Genomic DNA, 21534 nt, shown 5'->3' with positions numbered 1-21534 from the left:
TCAGGTTAGAGATAGAAACATTTCCAAAATCCAAACCACATAATTTGGGACATGAAGCATGTTATCAAAATAGAGACACTGCAAGATCTTGAGCTATGACTCAGGGAACAACTTGAAACCCAGAAGACAGCAGTGGAACAGTGTGTCCAGATTTGTTTTCAGCAAAGGGAAACTGGGGCAGAGCTAGGAAGTATGGTGTCAGTGTGCAAACAACATTTCTTGGGCCATGTTAATAGGGAGGGAAACTTAATTTTAAGCCAAAATATATGGGGATTGGGTAGGATAAATACTTTCTTGACAGTGCTAGCTAGCCTAGGAAAAGGCAAGAATATTCTACAAAAAACTAATGATTGGTCCTAACTTTACAGAATTTGGCAGCCTGAGTAAGGAGCAAAACTGGGAATTGATTAATGACACTGAAAAATCAAAGTTTTAAAAGCACATTTGTTCCTTTAAAAACCCATTTGATTGCCCAAGTCAAGTCATAACTGCCCCTGTTTCAACAAATTACAGGTCAGTTCTTTCAGATTTGCAGCTTAGGCTCTTCAAAACTCTGTGGGGAACTGAAGGGCACTTCCAGCCATTTCCTTCTTATAAAGAACGTCGAATTTCTCATTTTGGGCCATTGTGAAGTAATTCTTCCAGTCACCTACAATCCCTAAAAATAAGATATACAAAAACATGAAGAAATAAAATATTTCCATTATGAAGGAAAAGCTAACATATATCAAAAGAAAGCCTTAGAAAAGTTAAAGAAAGACTTCCCTTGTATTTGAATACTTTAAAATGTCATTTCTGTTGTACTGGTAATTCCTCCCATCTAAAATGTGGCGTATAACTATAGAGTTTGACATTTAAAGACACATACTGAGAAGGGTTAATTTTCTTGTCCAAATTTATGGGCTGTACAATGCATAGTTTCCTAAAAGAAATTCTTTTAGAGTTTCTAATTTTTCCTGGGTCATGGGGTTACAACTGGACACTGGTCGGGGCATATTTTATTTCATGAGTTACTTTTGGAAACTGTACAAAGGAGTGTTCATCAGCACAAACAAGCCATAAAATAAAAAGCTGATTAGAATCAGTTCCCAGGATACACACATGAGGGTGGTATGATAGTTGTAGGATACTTGTTATTTCTGAGTTCATTAGACTTATATTTGCATTTAGATGAGAAGAACAGCAAGAAACATAACATCCCTGAATGATCTTTACAAAAGTAAACTTTTGTCATATAAATTTATTTAATTTCTTCATCTTGGATGCTTATTAAATACTTATTTTAAAAATAAATTTTAATGTGGTGCCAATGTGCTTGGAGGAAAATATTTACTTTACCCTGTTATGAAATATTAAATATATCCTATTGACTTGCAATCTATATTAACTTGTGATGGTTTGATAAAAATTTCAAACCCTTTTAATAAAAGGCACCCCTTAGACAGCTTGTTTCCTTGGTTATTATACTTTGTTCTATGTTCACCTGATGGCAAGAGCTCTTAGGAACGTGAGGGGAGTGTATATTCAGGATAGTACATCTATGACGATGTCATTAAAAACAGAGAGCACAGCTTTAACAGTAAAGAGTCACATTTAAAGTACTCTAATGAATGATTGTCTGTTCTGAATATAAATTAACACACACAAACACATTTGCTTTATAAGAAAAATGAAAGAATAAAAAAATTTTTGATACAATAAATGCTGGCCAAAGCCGATTTTTCTGTTTTGTTGCAATTTGGGGCAGAGATATAAATATTGGACATCATCTATCCTGTGCCTACTACCTTTACTACTGTGTCACTAAATTATAACATTGATTTATCCAACAAAGCATCCTTCAAGAGTTGACTAGCCCTTTGGTCATTTCACTCTGAGGCCTCCTCAGCGTCCGTTTACAAGCGCCTCTTGCGTTGCATTATGAGCCTCCTGAGGCAGACGCATGTGCCATTCAGCCTTGCATATTCTGGAGAATATGTGCCACATATAGATGCTCATGAAGAGTTTTTCCTATATGTAAATTAATGAATGAATGTGTATTCTTTAAATGTTTATTGAATGCATGAATGAATAAATAGAGGAATCTTGAACTGTTTAATAAGACTGGCTACTTTTTTATGTATTATTTACTATCAGAAAAATATTCCAAATGCTTCATATCATTTACCATAATCTTCCCCAAAAACATGTGCCATAGATATTAGTACTTTCTCCATACTTTCAGTGATGTAACCAGAGTTTTGGCAGATTAATTTATGTATTCAAAGTCATAAATTCAGCAAGTGGCATAGTCCGGATAAATTCCAGACCAGTCTAACCACAAAGGACATGTTCTTTACCAGTTCCAGAGCCCATGTATAAACTGTGTCTCTTATTAGGCCAGTGTGCACTCTTTCAGGTTGAAGTTGGAGAAACCATATAATTCAGATACTGAGCTTATCTCCTCTACCTCTATACCCTACGCATAAAATGGTATCAATTTTCATATGACTGGGGATAAATCTCTCCTAGAAGTTTCAGTCAATGACCTGACATGATAAAAATGTGCCTTGTTTTAGAAAGATAATCTTCTGAGTCTTCCACTAGAAAATATGTATGTATTATTAGTGGGGTTTTTTCAAACTTACAATGCACCATTTACAATGAAAAATTTGCTTTGCCCTCTTATACTAGAGGTTATTTTTGAAAAGTTAAATGTAGTGTTTTTGAAAATGAAAAACAATTTTAAAACACTGAAACTATTTTCTATTTTAATAAGTTATGGAGAAAAATGTTTTATAAAAAATTTAACCATATAACTCTTTCAAAATTAAGGGTTTTCTTCTACACACTTCTATACACAATACATTCCTAGGGTTATATTTACCTCCCAGTGCAGCAATTCAATAAAGAATATTGAAAACAGAGGGTAGCATTATTAGGTGAATAATTTCTCAAATTTGTTTAGGTTAATAATTTTTTAAATGCATTATTTTTATCATTAATAAAACATTTTAACACAAATCATATACAAAAAGCGACACGGAAGTAAAGCTGTATTTCAACAATGAATGCCATAGTCCTCTACTGTCATCTTCCCAAGTTAAATTTAGATTCCATGTGTCCTATAATTCAGACAATATTTTTTGGAAGCAAAAAACTTCCATAGAATTAAAAAAAGTCCTTTCTCTGGTGAGTCCTTTTGAACAAAGTGACCACTATTTTCTAAATAATATGAGGACTTTAAAGAATATGGTACTGTACTGAGTGACAGTTTATCGCTGAGCAGAAAGAGGCCTATGCCAATTTAGACAAAGGTTGAGGATTTAGATACAACACATTTGGAATGACTCATATCAGAATTGACAAGACCAGTCCCATTTAGCAGAGTAGTAAATTAGAGGAGAGCTATGTATCAAATACTCAAGGTATTCTGACAATAGGTTTACATGCATTATTTCCTTTAACAGTTGCTAATCTGATTTTAGCAACATTTTTGTGGTTAGTATTTTTAGCGTGCTTATTTTACAAGTGAGGAAACTGGTGCCCAAACTGGCTAAGTAATTTGGAAGAGATGACAAAGCTAATCCTCCTGTCAGAGTAATGTATAAGAAAGTAAAAGGGGAAATTAAACTCAGAAAAATATTCACCTTTGCGCATAAAAGGAGATTTGCTGTGATCCATCACTGTACTTGGTAGGTGTGTGTAATTCACCAGAGGGTTGTCCTTCATCATTCCAAATGAGGTGTGATGGATGATCTTATTCAAGATCTCATCGTTTAGGTTTTTTTCTAGGAATCTAGCAACCCTCTTAATTTCCTGCATTGGATTCTATTAGTGGGGAAGGAGACATACCCAAGAAAGTGGTAAACATAATGTAAAAAATGATAATATTTATAATCTGTTATAATAAATGTTTATTTTGAATATTAAATCTATATTTGGTTGTCATTAATAATTTTAAACAATTAATTATAAAAATGAAAAAACCAATAATTTATATTTAGCAAAAATAAAGTAGAAATGTTTTATTTGTTATAAATCTTTTAATTTACATTTAGAGTACAAGAAGAACAAATCTTGAGCTAAATATTAACAATACTTATAGAAAATAATCTTAAGGGCTATTTTAAGCTTGACTTGTAATCAGATTTGAACTGTGCATGTTTTAGAGACCCAATATCTTTTTATTCTTTCCATCTCTTTTTTTCTGCATTTAATCAAAATTTCTTTTTTGTTTTTAGTAACAATATTTAAAGACAAAAATAATAAATTCATGGACAACATCAAGTATAAACACTGACTTGGCCTTGCTTAAACATAGGTTATTAAAAATAAACTCTAATAGATGAGCAAAGATATCGAGACCTAAATTATTCATTAACCACTGAGGATAAAAAGAACAAAATCTGAGAAATGGATCATTTTCCAGATTTTAATGAGACAAACTTAATATTTGTAACATTTTAGGAAGCCAAACTAAAATCTGCATGGAGATGTCTAGAAAGATTTCGAAGAGTTGATATCTAAGCTGAGTTTAAAAAGATGAGTCAGAATTTACCATGATGTGTATAGTCTTTTGAGGTGTTGGACAATGAATTTCCATTAATAAAAAAGTTACAACTCTTAGAAGTATTAGTGTCTCATAGTATGTTCAAGGGAGAAAAATAGCAAAATGGTCAGAGTGAGATGTAAGTTGTTCGTAGGAGTGATAGAAGCTATAAAACTGGAAAGATAAACTGGGTTTAAATTGAGAACAACCTTGGATGTCCCATTGAAGGATTTGGACTGTATCTGTAACGCCAAAGGAAAGAAACAGCTTTTAATAACGTGTCTTATTAACTCTGAGTGTGTGTGCACGCACATGCAGGTGCATGTATACACACGTATATGTTTTGGCAGGGAGTTCCCTAGAAAGGAAATTATGGTAATATTTTATGTGTGACAGCTTGATGAGGAAAAAGTGAGATGACTAATTAAGGGGTGGCAATGCTTAGAATAAATTAGAAGTCAGAAATGATGATGGTGGAGAAAAAGCCAAAAGAAAAGCTAGTCGTAGTACTAAGAAAACACATAGATGGACAGGCAAATAGAGAGCAATTTCTGTTAGGGACTCAAACTGTTTGGAGAATAACCTGGCCACAGCCAAAGTATCAGTGATGATGTTACTGTATAAACCAGCACAAGTTCAAGTGCAGAGTGCTGGCTCCTATCGAGTCTTCCTCTGCTGCATTTCTCTTTCAGCTCATTTATTGAGAATTTATGAAGGCACTAATAAACCTGATGTAAATTACTAGGCTTCTCTCTGAATTTTATTCTTGATATGTAATTATAATTTTGCTCTAATATTATTATATTAAACCTCTTTATATAACATTGTCTAAGAATATCTGTATGGCAGTAGAAAAACATTGCCTTTTAATTATAATCTATATAGAAGATTTGAATGGGATACAAAGTACCTGGATATGTTTATAAAGCTGATTAAAACACACTGTAGATCAATTTAAATGAGTTGATTTGAATAAGGCATGTGAGCTCAGTAAAGAGGAAAGGTTGACACAAGAGAGTCATGTGGGATACAGCATATGTGTGACTCAGAATCTGGATACCGTGCCAGGTCAGAAAACGTATTTCTCCATTCTATGGAGAAAAGAAACTATATTAAGAAGATAAAATTTCTATTTTCAGAAAGCTAGTGTTATTTACGTTTACAGGAAGAGAGATACTTGGAACAGAAGAACATTTTTCTCTCTTATAAAGAATATGTAATTTAATCATATTAACCAAAACCACTTTAGCTGTGTATGCCACCAAATTGACATTAATTGCCTCAAACATTGGTAAGTTTTAGAGCACAGGTTCTCTATGGGCTGCAAACAAGTATGACAGAGGGTGGGAGCCTGTGCAGAGCAGAAAAACGCAGAGGACTCTTTTTGATAAGATGTGAGAAATAATCTGGGGGTTAATTAGAAATATGTGGAGCAAGGGAGATTTTACCTGGGGCATGATTTCTGGTAGGCAAAGTAAGAAAGTCACTAAAATGTTTGTTTTACTGCTCACTCATCTATTTATTCATTAATTCAAGCAATCAATTATTAACACAACAAATGACCATTGAGCCCTTATTTATGCAGTAGGTGCTAAATTAGGTACTGCGAATGCAGTCACAAGAAAGGTAGATATGCGCCTTGGCTGGTGTTGCTCCGTGGTTAGAGCATCGGCCACACACTGAAGGGTCACGGGTTCGATTCTGGTCCAGTCAGGGCAAGTGAGGGAGGCAGCAAATCGATCTCTCTCTCTCTTTCTCCCTCCTTCCTTCCCTTCCTTTCACTCTTTCTAAAAATTAGGAAATCCTCAGGTGAGGAGGGTTAACAACAACAAAAGAACGGTAGGTATGGCACCTTCCATCATGAGCTGAAAGTCTAACAAGTATTCTCATTTGTATGCCCAGGCTCGTAGAACTAGAAAAGCTTGGTTTCCATATATTTCCCGTGTGTGGGCACACACACTCCTCCCATTTGCCTAATTTAAGTGAAAGAGCTCCAGAATAGGCCTGGGATCTGGCAGTAGTATTTGAACTAATGCCAGTTCATACAGGAGACAAGATGAATGTTTATGAGTCCCTGGCTAAGAGGGAGGTAGTAAGCAAATAAAGGAGGGGGGCACATTTGAAGAATGTAATAGGGCATGTGAACCAATGGGATGTTCAAGACATAGTTGAACTATATTCACTAAAGGGAAACTAATGAGGACAATTTAATTTCAAGCTTTGAAAACTGAATGGACATATAACATCATTAATCAAAAGAGAGAATAAAAGAAGAAAAGGATTACCTGGTGGAGAGAGAGAAGCAAGATTAGTTTAGTTTTGAACATGTTAAATTTGAGGGTCATTTAAATAAAAGCATGGGTTTGAATTCAGTGTAGAAATTAAAGTTTTGAAGGCATCAACAGCACATAAATAGTTTTGGCAATAGTGGGCATGGACATGAGCACCAAAATATAGTAAACAGCTTAAAAAGAGAAGCGACCAAGTGATAGATAAAGATCCACTGAAAAGCTGTGAGAGTATGATAACCTGTTAAATGGAGGAGAGAATTTCAGAAAGAAAAGGTGCTCACAATAAATACAATGGTTAAGAGGGGTAAGAGGAATAAAAATGTTATAGGTTTTACAATTAGAAAGTCATTAATGATCTTAAGATTTGGGGAAGTAGGCATGAAGAATTATATCATTTTGGACTCCATAGATTAAGCTGAAAATTTTATGTTAATCTTTTTACCCCAGGATGTAATGAGGAATTACCCAGAATGAATTTCTATCATTTTACCTCTTTCATATCTTCATAGAGCAAGAAAAGTATTGGGTGTTCTTCTTTTTTCTTCCACCAGCTCTTAACATGATTAAACCAGGAACCATAGGCCACTAAAATCAGAGAAAAAGTCTATTTCCATGAGCATTCATAAAATTAAAGATTTGTTTCTGAAAAATAAGTCAATGTTCAAACATTCTGTGGCATTAATAATCAAGGGGACTGAGAATATAAGGCCAATTTAAATTATATATATATATATATATATATATATATATATATATATATATATATATATATAGACCAAATATGAATTTACAAACAATCAGATTTAAAAATATTATGTACAAGGAAACACTTTAATTGAAAATACATTGATCTCCACTAGGTTATACTTAGCCTCACATGGAAGAAAACTATTCTTTTATGAAGTACTATATAAATTATTTATTTAAGTACTATAAGTATGTGTACAACAGATTATACTAATGGTTTCGGCAAGGTAAGCAATTTCTACTGTGAGCAGAAAGTGAAAATGGATTTCTAGCAACTGAAAAGAGCTTAGAGAATATTTTCATTAAGCCAGTGTTTAATACCAGGTTTATATATTAAATACCATAGCAAAATATTAGACATATTTGATTTAATTTTTAAATGGTATTTGAATGTACTTGTTACTGACTTGGGAAAAATAAATGTTATGAAAGGAAAATTCATACCAGCAATAGTTAATAGTGTTATTAAAAGTTAAAAACATTACTTATCAATTTTAGGCCAAGGCCTACCTACCATTTCCAGCCATGAATCTCTCCAGATATTCTTCCCAGGTGCCAGGAGGAGGTTGCAAATTATTCATTAAGTCAAAGTGGTAATATGAGACTGCGACATCCTTGGCATTTCGAGCCAGATAAATCACCTGTCGGAGGAGGGGAAGAAATCAAATGGATGTGTGTGTGTTTTTTAAGAAAAAATTAACATACAAGCAAAGAAAGTAACATATTTGAAATCCATGAAATCTCTAAAAATCAATTAAAAAATTAAAAACACACACAACTAAACATACTCCTACCATTCAATTCAGCAGTTTCACTACTTGGAATTTACCCAAAGGAGTTGGAAAATAAAGTACACAGAAAAACCTGCGCATGGTTGTTTGTAGTAGCTTGATTCATAATTGCCAAAACTTGGAAGCCACCAATATGTCCTTCAGTAGGTGAGTGTACAAGCAAACTGTGGCACCTCCAGACAGAAAAGAAACTAAAAAAACAGTAAAAAGAAATGAGCTATCAAGCCATGAAAAGACATAGAAGAATCTTAAATGCATGATACCAAGTGAAAGAATATAATCTGTAAAGGCTACATACTGTATGATTCCAATTATACAATATTCTGGAGAAGGCAGAACTATAGAGACAGAGCAGTGGTTTCCAGGGTTGAGGGAGAGGGGGGAATAAATAGATGGAGCACAGAGATTTTTTAGGTCACTAAAACTATACTGTATGATATGATATGATATGATATGATATGATATGATATGATATGATATGATAATATATATATATACGCACACATATATATCATGACAAATACATTTATCCAAACCCATAGAATGTACAACACCAAGAATGGATCCTGAGGTAAATTATGGGCTTTGGGTGATAATGTGTATCAATGTAAGTTCATCAACGGTAACAAATGTACCACTCTGGTGGGAGATGCTGACAGTGGAGAATCTAAACATGTGTGAGGGCAAGGGATGTATGGGAAATCGCTTTGACTTCCACTCAGTTTTGCTGTGAACCTAAAATTGGCCTAACAACAAATAAAATTGCTGTAAAAAATAAAGTCTGTTAAAAAAAAAGAATAAGAAGGGAATATTATGAATAGCTTTTCGTTATAAAATTCAACAACTGAGAATTCCTCACACATCACAAACTAGCAAATGTCAGCTGAGATGATATAGATAATCTGAAAAGCCCCACAATTACTGAAGAAAATGAATTTCAAATTTCTCCAAAAGCAAATTTCTCCAAAAGTCATAAATGTTTCACTGGAGAATTTTACCAATCAAATAAGAACTGACTTCCTTATGTTGAATTTTCAAAGAAGATCAAAATATCCAGGGACTTGTACTGAGATGGGAATCCTGTTGCTACATAACTGGAAATTTTTAATATGTAGGATTAGACTAAAATAATTGAGCCCTGGATGGGTGGCTCAATTGATTTGTCGGCCCATACACCAAAATTTTGCGAGTTCAATTCCTTGTCAGGGCACATACCTACATTGAGGGTTAGATCCCCAATTGGGGTAAGTACAGTAGGCAATTGGTCGATGTTTCTCTCTCTCATCCTCTCTCTAAAATCAATAAAAACATATCCTCAAGGTGAGCATAAAAAAAAAATTCAAACACTTTCATGGAAATACTTTCTTATATAGCTCAGCTCTCAAGGTAACAAATAAATAAAACACCTGAGCAATTATTTACTATGTGAGTGAGTGAAGGGATTATGGTCACATTAAAAAATTGAGTGGCAGTCTAGAGTGTACCTTGCAGTTGTTCTTCCAAAAAGACTTAGGAAGAAGATCAATTGGTAGATGTGTCTTCACAAGCCGGGGTGATGGATTCTTCTCTAATTGTTCTACACCTGGGAATATTCAGTTTGGTATACAGAGATATTAGAGTCTCCAAGGAGCCTGCATTTCCTAATTTTCTCAACCAACCTTTCAGAATATTTTTGAACAGTATATAATGCTACTAAATTTTGAACTAATCATAGGCATTATTAACCTGGATTGTAAGAGGCAATATTATATGATGATTAAGGGCATAGGTTATGAGGTTAGCCTTCTTGGATTCAAATTCCAACTCTATCGCTTACTCACTGCGAGACATTTGAAAGTATCCCAGTTTCTATATTTCACTTTCTTTACCTCCGAAATGAGGAGTAATAATAGCAACCTTAGCACTTTGGTTTTATCATGTCTGTGCCTATCATAAATAATTATAAAAATGTTTTTTCTTTGTCAAAGAGTTATTGATATCTAGTAAATCTCACATCAACTATTGTTTTGCATCAGCTATTATAGTATAGATGATGTCATTTTTGTGTAGCATCAGCTGTTTTTTCCTGCCTTTTCATTATTTCCTTTATGTGTCATATGTATAATGCAAAATGAAAATGTTGTGTAACTTTAAGGTATTAGTTGAACTCTCCAAAGTCATACAGCTACTATGTGGTAGAACTTGGTTTCACATTAAGTCTTTGGATCAGGGATATATAAACTTCCCTGAGGCAGAAAGCATTCATTTATTTTCTATGTTTAGAGCCAGAAGAATCTCCCTACATAAGTGACTTGGCCAGTCTGAAGGCACTTGTGGAGTAAAGGCATGCTCAGAGAATTTGTGACGTAGGCTGGGAAGAGCTATGCTAACCCCTTTCACTCACTATTCTCTTAATGGGCTAGTGGCCTTTATCGCACCCCAGATACAGCTGTTAAAGGTGTCATCTCCAAGAGTCACCAAGATCTCATTTCTTGTTCTCTCCTCTTTCAGGTGTCACATCCAAAAAATATTAAAGTCCTCTACATATATTTCACAATATTACTTATATCCAGTCTAACCTCTAGATTACGTGCTAATTCTACATTATCTTCCCATCTTTTGCATATGAAGACACACCTGCCCCAAATTTTATCTGACTCACTCATTCAAAACAACCCTATGCTTCAACAGCTTGCCAAATTTTATTGCAGATACTAAAAAAACCACTCAGTCTTTCTAGTAAAACATCCCTTTATAACATTCTACATAGCACTTAATTTCATCATTCATTTACCTATTTGTTATCAGTTCCCATGCTTCTTCCATGTCCCTACCCCCAAACACACAGGGGTAGCATTTGTTTTGTTCACCAACAAATGCTCTGTAGAGAGCATTATATAACACACAGTTGTATTAAGAACTCCTTAAGATCAATGCGGGCAGGGTTGGCGGACTTAGAAAATAAAGATGCAAAAATTCCTGTTAAATTTGAATTTCAGATTAACAACAGATACTTTTTGGTATAAGTATGTTGCATGTAATATTTGGAATATACTTATATTAAATAAAATAGATACCTGAATTTCAAATTTAATTGGGTATCCTGAATTTTATATGAAAAAATTAATCACACACCTATAAAATTCCACAAGGTATTTCATTATGCTTCTACTGACCTGGTAGTCACAGTCTCTTTACTCAGCATGTAGAAAGCACAGACCATACTCTTCCACAGCTCACTATTCCTCAGTGCCATCATATGAACTCTTACGTCTGTTTCTTTCCTGACACTTTCCTCACATTATTCCCTTTCCCTCCCTCAGCTTCTCTGAAAGATTTCTCAACCTCTTTCTTCTGTCTTGTCATTGTTTTGCCATTGAGATCCTTTAAAGGAACCCTTTACATGGGGAAATATAAATGTTGGGAACATGTAACGACACCACACGTATTCACATTCAGGACCCATAGTAAATCTGAGTGCCAACTTGTCTTCCTTTACCTGGTGAGCCTCACCTACTCACTCTCCAGCAATGCTCGCAGCCTCACTAACCACCTCCAACTCCTGTCTCCCACAAATAATCCCCCTCCCATATCCCTGATTACTTTGATTCTACCACTTCTTTAATTTCCTACTTTTCTTCAGCCCCGGAGTCTACACTCACTCTAACATTCATTTTGGATGCTTGTTCAAAAATAATCCTTTAGTTCCAAGCTTTAGCATTTGCTCTCTGACTGACCTCACACCACCGCTCAGGAGGAATGACATGCTCCCAACTGGTCCTGCTCCGCCTGTGCAAGTAGCTAGCTACAGCAGGGGAGAAAATTAGGATTCTGCTCTTTAAATTGATATACAGTTTCACTGCTGTACTTATGCCAGGTTTCCAGCAGCATGGAAGAGCCAGGCCTCATTTCCTAACACTTCTCACTTGCTTACAGGACACCATACTTTACTGATTGTCTCTTAGCTCACTGCTGCTTAAAAAGTACAAGCCCTCATGACCTGTCTCTGTCTAGCCTCCAATTGCTTTGCATCTCATACTTCCCTTCTTTCACTGTTGTTGGTTGTTGCGGTTGTTTTCTAGTCCCAGGACCACACCAGTGCCTTTTCTGCATCTAGGGCTTTGTAGCTAATACTCCATGTTCCTGAAATATGCTTTCTCCAACTATGTGCATGGTTTTAGGTCTCAGTTCAAGAGAGATGTCTCTAATAATCCAATCTAAAGTAAACTCTCCTGTTGTTCTCTTTCACTGAGCCTTACTCTTTGGGTACATAAGGCCAATAACATGCACATATTGATAGTTTATTTACTTATTTAATGTCCCTATATTACCATAAATTCCTTGGGATTAAGACATCTAATTTACTAATAATTTTGTATCTAGCCCATAGAACAGTACATAATTCTTTAGAGGCACTCAAAGAATTAAGAAATAAAAATTGAACTGTATTAATAATAAATTTTATTTTTTAGGAGATGTTGGTACTTCTTTACTTATTTAACTACAATAAAGTCTTAAATTAGGAGCTTATTGTTCTAATCCATCAAATTCTACACAACAAAAGTCAATAAAAGATAAGGTACTTTCCTTATGTTATTGACCAAATTTTTAATTGTTTCCTACAACAAAACTTATTCATTTTTTGTTATCACACCCAAATATGTCATAGACTAAAACTTCAGTGTCTCTACATGCCTTGGTTATTGTATTACTTTCAAATTTCCACTTTATGTTACCAAATTTACTCCATTTTTTCAGTGGAAATCATAAATACAATAATTAATATGCTAGATAAATAATATAACAAAATTATAATTCCCAAATGGTTTAAAATTACCTGAAGTTCTTAGTCCAAGGACAGCCATTTCCAACATTGGGACTTTCACAGTTATAAAATCTCTCTTACACTTTTCAACATCTCCATCATTTAAAATCATGTCCACAATTTCACTTAGCCAAGTGGTACCTGTGGCAGAAAGCAACATGTTTTTATAACCATCACCCAAATCTGAGGGATAAAGTACCTGTTGGAATCCTAACACTTTCTATTAAAAACTTAATTCTGTGGAGTTTTCTATGCCTCAAATTTCCATTTTAATATACTTGAAGTAGATAGCTAGACTAAGTGATAGGAATATTAATTTTACTTAGGATGATAATGATTTTATAGAGAAGTTGATTTTCAGAAAACAAAGGTTGAAGTCAGACCTCTATTTGTCAGGCCACAAAACTCACCTGATTTGGGGTAAGTGGCTATCACAATGTCATCTGGCCTGCTGTGGAACTGCTCAATCCTTTCCCAGTTGTCCACAAAAGCATAGATCATGGGATAGCCATGCACCATCTCCAAATTCTTTCTCAGGATATCTTTGGGGATACTCATTTTTTGTACCAGATTGTGCAAATTCTTAATAAAATATTTTCTGACAATCAAATCCTGGAGAAATGAAAGCATAAAAGTCAGAAGCTGAGTAACTAATGTTAATCTTAAGATACTGCAACATGACGCAAAGTAAAATTGGCCTCTAACACACTGAGCACACAGAGATCTAAATACAAAGGGCATTTTTGAGTGTATAAAGCTCCTGGCTCAGTGACAAGCAGAACAAAGGTCTTCAGTAGAAGCTTTGGAAAGAAATGGAACTGCATATTTTATTTTGAATTTAAAAATTACATTTCACACATCAGTGTTAAAAAGTATATGGGCTTAATGCAAAATAAGTCCATCACTCATAATTACGCTTTAGTTGACCTCATTTTTCCTTATAGAAATCTGTTTTCTTTCTTACCTTTTTTTTTCTGTACTTAATGCATCTGTTTTATCTTCCTGCTTGTAAGATTACTTTTTCTTTATCACTGACTTTGAGTAATGGAATTATGATGTGCTTTGGTGTGGTTATTTTCACGGGTGTGTGTGTGTGCACGCATCGTGCTTCAGGTTTATCAAGCTTCTTAGACATGTGGGTTTACACTCATTATTTCTTTTTTTCCTGTCTTTCCCTCTTCCTTCCGGGACTCCAGGCCACATGAAATTGTTCACAGCTCACTGATGTCCAATTCAGTTTTAAATAATCCTTTTCTTGTGGTTTTAATTTGGTTAACATCTATTGCTTTGCCTTTGTGTTTGCTAACCTTTTCTTCTACAATGTGCAATCTGATGTCAATCCCATCCAATGCATTTTTTTCAGCCATTGTGTTTTTTATCTTTAGAAGGTCATCTTGGGAATGATTATATGTTTCCTGTCTCAACTTTTCAAACATAATGAATACAATTATAGTGACTGTAAGCAGAGTCTGCTTAAAGACACGAAACAAGTTAGTGGCAACCCAGAAATAGACTTCAGTTTTCCCAGCTCTGCTCACTTTGTCATAGTGCAAATGTACCATGGGTGGTCTCTACCCAGAGTCAACAAATGTTCTTGATTTATCTTAGTCAAATAAGAAGTTCACAATCTATAAGGAAATTTTTCTTTGACAAAATAAACTTTCCCCTGACATAAAGCACAAGCTCTCCACACTGCAAAAATGTCAGAGAAGAATGGTATGAGTAACAAGATGAAAATAAGGTAGCTGATTTGAATACACACTGGTCACATCTGGGATGGGGTGTAACCAATTCAGAAACCTGGGAGGATTAGTCCTGAATTAGCATTGCTTCATTGTGACTAGTGGATGAAGATGATTTCAGAATTATATGGGGAGACAGGTCCAGGAAGTAGGACTACAAAACATAAAATGACTAATCTCATTGAACCAGGTACATTGGAAGATGCTCCATGAATGATACTTACTTTCAAATATAAAGTTAGTTCATAAAAAGTCTTTTAAACCCTATCATCAAGTAACAATTTTATGTGGTTCTATAGTATAGCCTACATGACACAGGAAGTCTTCCTATTAAAGTTAAGCCACAGGTTGAAAATGAAAATGTCTAAAATTTGGTTTTTAAAAAGATTAATGAAAAAAAGAAAAGTGAAACACAATACACCTCTTAGGATAAACTAAGTCATCTGACTTCCAAACTGAATGGCTCTTTCACTGAGAAAAGAATATTGCTTCCATTTGTCCCATCCTATACAAAGTCCAGCTTTACTTTGTCCACATCGAGTCCAGGATACTGAAATAAATAAACAACATATTCAACATACTGGAAAGTACGTGTGTGTGCACACACGTGTGTGGGGGTAGAGGGGAAATGGGAGGGGAGAAGTAAGGACTGAGAGGATTCCTTTTTCCCTTCTGAAGCTCCGTGATTCACCAGAAGACAATCCTGGCGTGTTTCGGAAGAGTCCCACCGGACCCAGAAAAATGAAAGTGACCATTGGAGGCCCGAGAAATCCTGCACAGCATAAACAAGAGCTGAGTTTCCTGTGGAAAAAATGAAACGTGGCAAAAACATTCTAATCATAAGCATGTTCAAAACAGAAATCATTCAGAGAGCACAGTTCTCTGTGGCTGAAAGAGAAAAACTTAAAGAAGACAGATTTACAAAGCAAGCTTTACCTCACAGTGTGGTCCCTGTTTTGGTGGTCATTGTCTGCCAGTGCTGCTGCTGAAGGGAACCCTGGGAGCTGGAATAATTCACCAGGGCAGGGCTGGGGGCCAGGAGGGGAAAGATAAGTTTAGGAAATAAGCTGAATGTGGTCGGCGACGTTACAGGCAGTTACCATCCAAAGGTTTGAGCTGCAGAGGCAAAGCACACAGAGCAGGGCCTGCTGCTTCTCCAGCGGGCAAAGCTGGGAGGCGCCGAGAAGGAGCTGGGCCAGAGGGGCCAGGGGGAGTGCAGGGGTGCTCCGGGGCCCGAGAGGGGTGCCCAGCCAGGAACCAGAAGGGTCCTCGGGGACAGGCTTGCTCCTCCACCCCAGGCAAGGATGGCTTCCAGTCAGCCTCGTTATGATAAAAAGTCCTGGGGGGTGTGTGTGTGTGTGTGTTTTCATCTGAAAGAACCGTGAATTGCCAATATCTTGGACAGAGCAAACATTTGCTGAAGAAGTAACAATTTTGGCAGCAGAAACAGCCAGGCTAGAACTAATGGTTTCAGAATGTACTTGCTTTCTGTTGCTCTGATCATTTCTACAAGGTCTTAGCATTTATTTTTTTATTTTTTGTATTTTGAGTGACAGATACACAGAGATGGAGTGAACAAGAAGTTTGTAGAGTTCCATATGTTTATTTTTTCTTTTGTTTCTCTTGCTCTAGGAGATGTATCAGAAAATTCCACTATGTGGGATGTCTGTGACTTCACTGCCTATGTTTTCTCCCAGGATTTTTATGGTTTCGTGACTTACATTTAAGTCTTTTATCCATTTATCCATTTTGAGTTTACTTTTGTGTATGGTGAAAGTTCGTGGTCTAGTTTCATTCTTTTCCATGTATCTGTCCAATTTTCCCAGCACCACTTATTGAAGAGACTGTCTTTACTCCATTGGATACTCTCGCCTCCTTTGTCAAATATTAACTGACCATAATTGCGTGGGTCTATTTCTGGGGTCTCTGTTCTGTTCCATTGATCTATATGCCTGTTGTTGTACCAATATCAAGCAGTTTTGATTACTGTGGCTTTGTAATACAGTTTGAAGTCCGGTAATGTGATCCCTCCCATATGGGACTACATCAAACTAAAAAGCTTCTGCACAGCAAAAGAAAACAGCCTCAAAATACAAAGGAACCCCACGGTCTGAGAAAACATATTTGCCAAGGATGTATCTGATAAGGGGCTAATTTCTAAAGTGTACAAAGAACTCATATTACTCAGCAAGAGGAAGACAAACAATCCAATTAAGAAATGGGCAAAAGACCTGAATAGACACTTCTCCAAAGAGGACATACGGATGGCCAAGAGACACGAGAAAATGCTCGACGTCGCTAATCATCAGAGATGCAAATTAAAACCACAATGAGGTATCACTTCACACCTGTGAGAATGGCTCCATCAACAAATCAACAAACGACACGTGGTAGCGAGGGTGTGGGGAAAGGGGACCCTAGTGCACTGCTGGTGGGGATGCAGACTGGGGCAGCCACTATGGAACACAGTGTGGAGGTTCCTCAAAAAATTAAAAATGGAGCTGCCTTTTGACCCAGTGATTCCACTCCTAGGAATGTATCCTAAGAATCCTGAAACACTAATCAGAAAGAATATATGCACCCCAATGTTCATAGGAGCACAGTTTACAATAGCTAAGATCTGGAAACAGCCCAAGTGCCCATCAGTAGATGAGTGGATAAAAAGCTATGGGACATTTACACCATGGAATACTACGCAGCTGTAAAGAAGAAGGATCTCGTACCCTTTGGGACAGTGTGGATGGACCTGGAGAATATTATGCTGAGTGAAATAAGCCAGGCAGAGAAAGACAAACATCACATGATCTCCCTTATACGTGGAATCTAAAGAACTTAATAAACTGATGAACAGAATAGATTCAATGACATGGAAGCATGGGTGAGACTGACGAATGTCAGAGGGACGGAGGAGGGCGGGTGGGTGGAGGGGGAGAGAGTAACCAAAGAATTTACATGCATATATGCACAACCCAAGGACACGGACAATGATGGGGAGAGGGACGGGGGAGTGGGAGGGGACTTGGTGGAAGGGGTCATTGGGGAGAAAAAGGGACATCTGTAATATTTTAAACAAAAATAAAATTTAAAAATTTAAAATAAATAAATAAATAAATAAATAAATAAATAAATAAGAAAGAAGTTTGTGGAGGGTTAGAAATATGCTCCTGCCCTTCACCTCCGCTACCTCAACCACCCTATAAGATTCTCTCTCTCCCTTTTTTTTTTTTAAATCTATCTTTATTGATTCCAGAGAGAGGAAGGGAGAGGGAGAGGGAAAGATAGAAACATCAATGATGAGAGAGTCATTGATCGGCTGCCTCCTGCACCCCCCCTGACTGGGGGTGGAGCTGGCAACCCAGGCACTGGCCCTGACTAGGAATCGAACCTCGATCTCCTGGACCCTAGGTTGATGCTCAACCGCTGAGCCACGCCCGGCAGGGCCCCGATAAGATTCTCTTATGGTCTAGTTATAACCACCAACTCCTTGCCCTGGCAGTTATACTGATATAGGCTTAGGGTAGTCAAAAAGCACAGAAAGAAACTAGCACATTCTTTTAATATCTTCCATTTACTTACATATTTTTAAAGAAAATTTAAAGACATATTTGAGTTTCTAAAAGACCTTGCTGTTACCAATGGATTTCTAATTTTTTTCAGTGAGTGTTTAATTTTTAATTCATGGGGGGGGGGGTGTAGAAGTATGTGTGAGAGAAAGAACACAAAAAAAAGTATTTATGTGCACCTGGGTTAGTTGTATTTTGTTGCAATTATGGGAACCATAATCCTCAGCCTATCTGCTATAAGAATCTGGAGAGCATTGAGACCCATCACATTAACGCCAATCTCGCTCTCCTTGAGGATCTGGAACATAGGATTTTTCTGAGATATTCTCTAAGCTAGTTTGTTCATTTTTTGTATAATTTTGTGACTCTGTAAACTAGGAAATTTTTTTTTCTTTTGATGGCACATAAAGATATTGGCTCCCACAAATCGCCTCCCCTTCTTGCTAACCATGAAATCAAATGACACGTTCCAAAGACACAGTCAATACAGTTCTATTATCACCAAAAACAAAAGTTGGGGAAATTATATTTTCAATTGGATATACAAATCTGTTACTAAGAATTAATATTTTCATTGTTTGTTGAAAAATCAATTGAAATAGGCAAGATGATAATGGACATCTAGACAACGTGAGATCAGGCAGAGTTTGGAGACCTGTACAATTCTACCTCAGGATCTCTTAAATAAATTTATCAGTAAAATAGACGAGTGCACTATCCCAACCACAATTAGTGAAGCTATTTGAAACAGCAGCAGGAACGCTGAAACAGTGGGAGGAGCCTAATGGGCAAGGGGGCAGACTTCAGAGCCAGACCCTCCAGAGCTTTCAGTCTCAAACTCAAGTTTAACTTCTCTGTGCCTCCACAAGAAAAAAAAAAATTCTAACAAAAAAATGTAAAACTCACTTATCTTAGTTGAAGTCAACTTTAAAATCACAGTGTAATATGAGTTTATGCACCACAGGACAATAAGGGGAAAAATGTGAAGCCCATGCTGTAGATTTAGGGCAGGCTGTCGGGGCAGCAAAGAGAAAGGTGTGTCAACCAGGTCAGTTTGTTGTGTTAAATATATGAAGGGTAAGGAAGCACTAATAAAGAAATTTTCCACACAAGAAATAAACTTTGGTTATTCTTGTTTGCTCGGTTGTGCTCATAAAAATGTTCACAATGACAAATATTTGTGTACACGTGCACTGACCTAATGAAAAGAATGTGTACAGAAAGCAACACTGTGACTGAGAATTTTCATCAAAACATCATGGGTACTGCACCAATATCCATTGCATGGACTGCTTCTAAATGTGACTCTTAGTGTGATTAACAGATTCGTTGAAAAGAAATACATTGTAAAAAAGATTCTAATTTTTTTACAGTAAGAACAGCCTTGAATGGTTGCAATAGGAAGTGGAAGAGAGGAGGGGATATGACAGCTCCCTATTCCTGGGTAAGCTCCACAGACTAGCTAAATCCTGTTTTTTAATGAGAAAAACATTGCATACTACACTGATGTTAATTTGGTAAGATTTCTTTATGTGGGTTGAATTTTGAGGTTTTTTTCTTCATGAAGAAAAATAATGTTCTTACAAAAAACAAATCTCTGAAATAATAAAGCAGCCTTTAGAAAATATGCTTACTGACTTTTTCTTTTATTTATTTATTTATTTATTTATTTATTTATTTATTTATTTATTTTTAAAATATATCTTTATTGATTTCAGAGAGGAAAGGAGAGGGAGAGAGAAAGATAGAAACATCCATGATGAGAGTCACTGATCGAGCCCACAACCCGGGCATGTGCCCTGACCGGGAATCGAACCCCGATCGCCTGGACCCTAGGTGGATGCTCAACCCCTGAGCCATGCCCAGCCTGGCTGACTTTTTATTTTTAAATAAAATCTCAAGCAACTGCTGCAATGCAAACCTAATTTTTTTCATGGAAAAATTTCTGCAAAACAAATTATTGGTTTGAAAGAAAATTAATTATGGAAGCTATGAGAAGTTTAAGATTAAATTTACGGTGCATGTAAAATAAAATAAATGTTATCATCAACAATATCCCTCACTAAAAAAATTCTTACAAAATTTCTAAAGAAACTAAAAATGGACCCAGGGGAAAATTTTGGTAACGTCACTAGTTTGTGCCTGGAAGGCCTCCATGTGGTGCCTATGCACCAACTTTGGCAAAATACTGGACATTTACATATAGGCCTTATCATGATCACCAACAGGGAAAACATTTTAATTTTTATACATATGTTTATATATTTATAAGAGCCAGTATTCTCAAAATACTGTAATGCCAAAACTTGGAAGTTAGATTGGTTGGAAGCTTTAATCTTATGTGTAGTGTTTTCAAGTTCCATTTATCCAAACTTCTGAAATAGACTCAATGCAATGAGTCGCACCCTAGTTCAGTGACATTTCTCCAACTGGTTGAAATGGATCGAAGACACTTTTCTCCTCATATTTGTCATTTCTTTTCATTTTAAAATATATATTATGCAGAATAAAATTTTACATAGATTTTTTTTAGGCAGAATATACTATTTTAAAGAAATTTTATTACAGCAGAGGAAATATAGTCAATAATAATGTAATAAATATCTATGGTACTAGTTGGATACTGGAAATATCAGGGGGAACACTTTGTAAAGCTTATGCTTGTCTAGTCACTATGTTGTAAGCCTGAAACTAATACAAAATGATATTGAATGTAAACTGTTATTGAAAATTTTGTTTTAAATTTTGTTATCAGAAAAGTCCATTTGGGCTCTTAAACGTGCACATTTTTCTCTCCCCATACCTATAAGGTCTCACTTACTTTCGTCTCTTATTAAAGGATCTTCAATATTAACTTTGAGAAGGGTTGATGTGAGCCTAGAGTTGCAAAAGCAAATGCCTATGAACAGGGTGACATAATTTATCATCTAAACCTGCGATTTTCAACCTTTTTATCTCATGACACACATAAACTAATTACTAAAATTCTGTGGCACACCAAAAACTATATTATATTTTTGCCGATCTGACAAAAAAAAGGCATAATTATTTTTCTTAACTTTATT

General features: G+C 35.8%; 1 protein-coding gene across 1 annotated transcript; it reads right to left on the bottom strand.

Moving 5' to 3' along the window:
• Positions 1 to 308: 308 nt before the first annotated feature.
• LOC107541935 (sulfotransferase 1B1) lies at positions 309 to 13722 on the bottom strand. The gene is made up of 7 exons (XM_016219122.2): positions 13575 to 13722; positions 13177 to 13305; positions 9845 to 9942; positions 8084 to 8210; positions 7313 to 7407; positions 3630 to 3810; positions 309 to 658 (listed from the first exon to the last, which is right to left on the bottom strand). Exons 1-7 carry the CDS (start codon positions 13720 to 13722, stop codon positions 546 to 548), a joined length of 891 nt encoding a protein of 296 aa, XP_016074608.2. The 3' UTR covers positions 309 to 545.
• Between the last annotated feature and the right edge of the window lie 7812 nt (positions 13723 to 21534).

The sequence above is a fragment of the Miniopterus natalensis genome, chromosome 1 (genome assembly GCF_054644295.1).
Source record: "Miniopterus natalensis isolate mMinNat1 chromosome 1, mMinNat1.hap1, whole genome shotgun sequence".
Taxonomy (NCBI): domain Eukaryota; kingdom Metazoa; phylum Chordata; class Mammalia; order Chiroptera; family Miniopteridae; genus Miniopterus; species Miniopterus natalensis.
This window is presented reverse-complemented; position numbering and strand designations above follow the sequence as displayed.

Bases quoted from the DNA above. Each gene is read 5' to 3' on its own strand.
- LOC107541935 (XM_016219122.2), bottom strand. From the start codon at position 13,722: ATGAGTATCCCCAAAGATATCCTGAGAAAGAATTTGGAGATGGTGCAT. The intron at 13,306-13,574 runs GTGAGTTTTGTG...TTTCTGCCACAG, and splicing joins AGCCACTTACCCCAAATCAG to GTACCACTTGGCTAAGTGAA. The intron at 9,943-13,176 runs GTAATTTTAAAC...GAATATTCCCAG, and splicing joins CCTTGGACTAAGAACTTCAG to GTGTAGAACAATTAGAGAAG.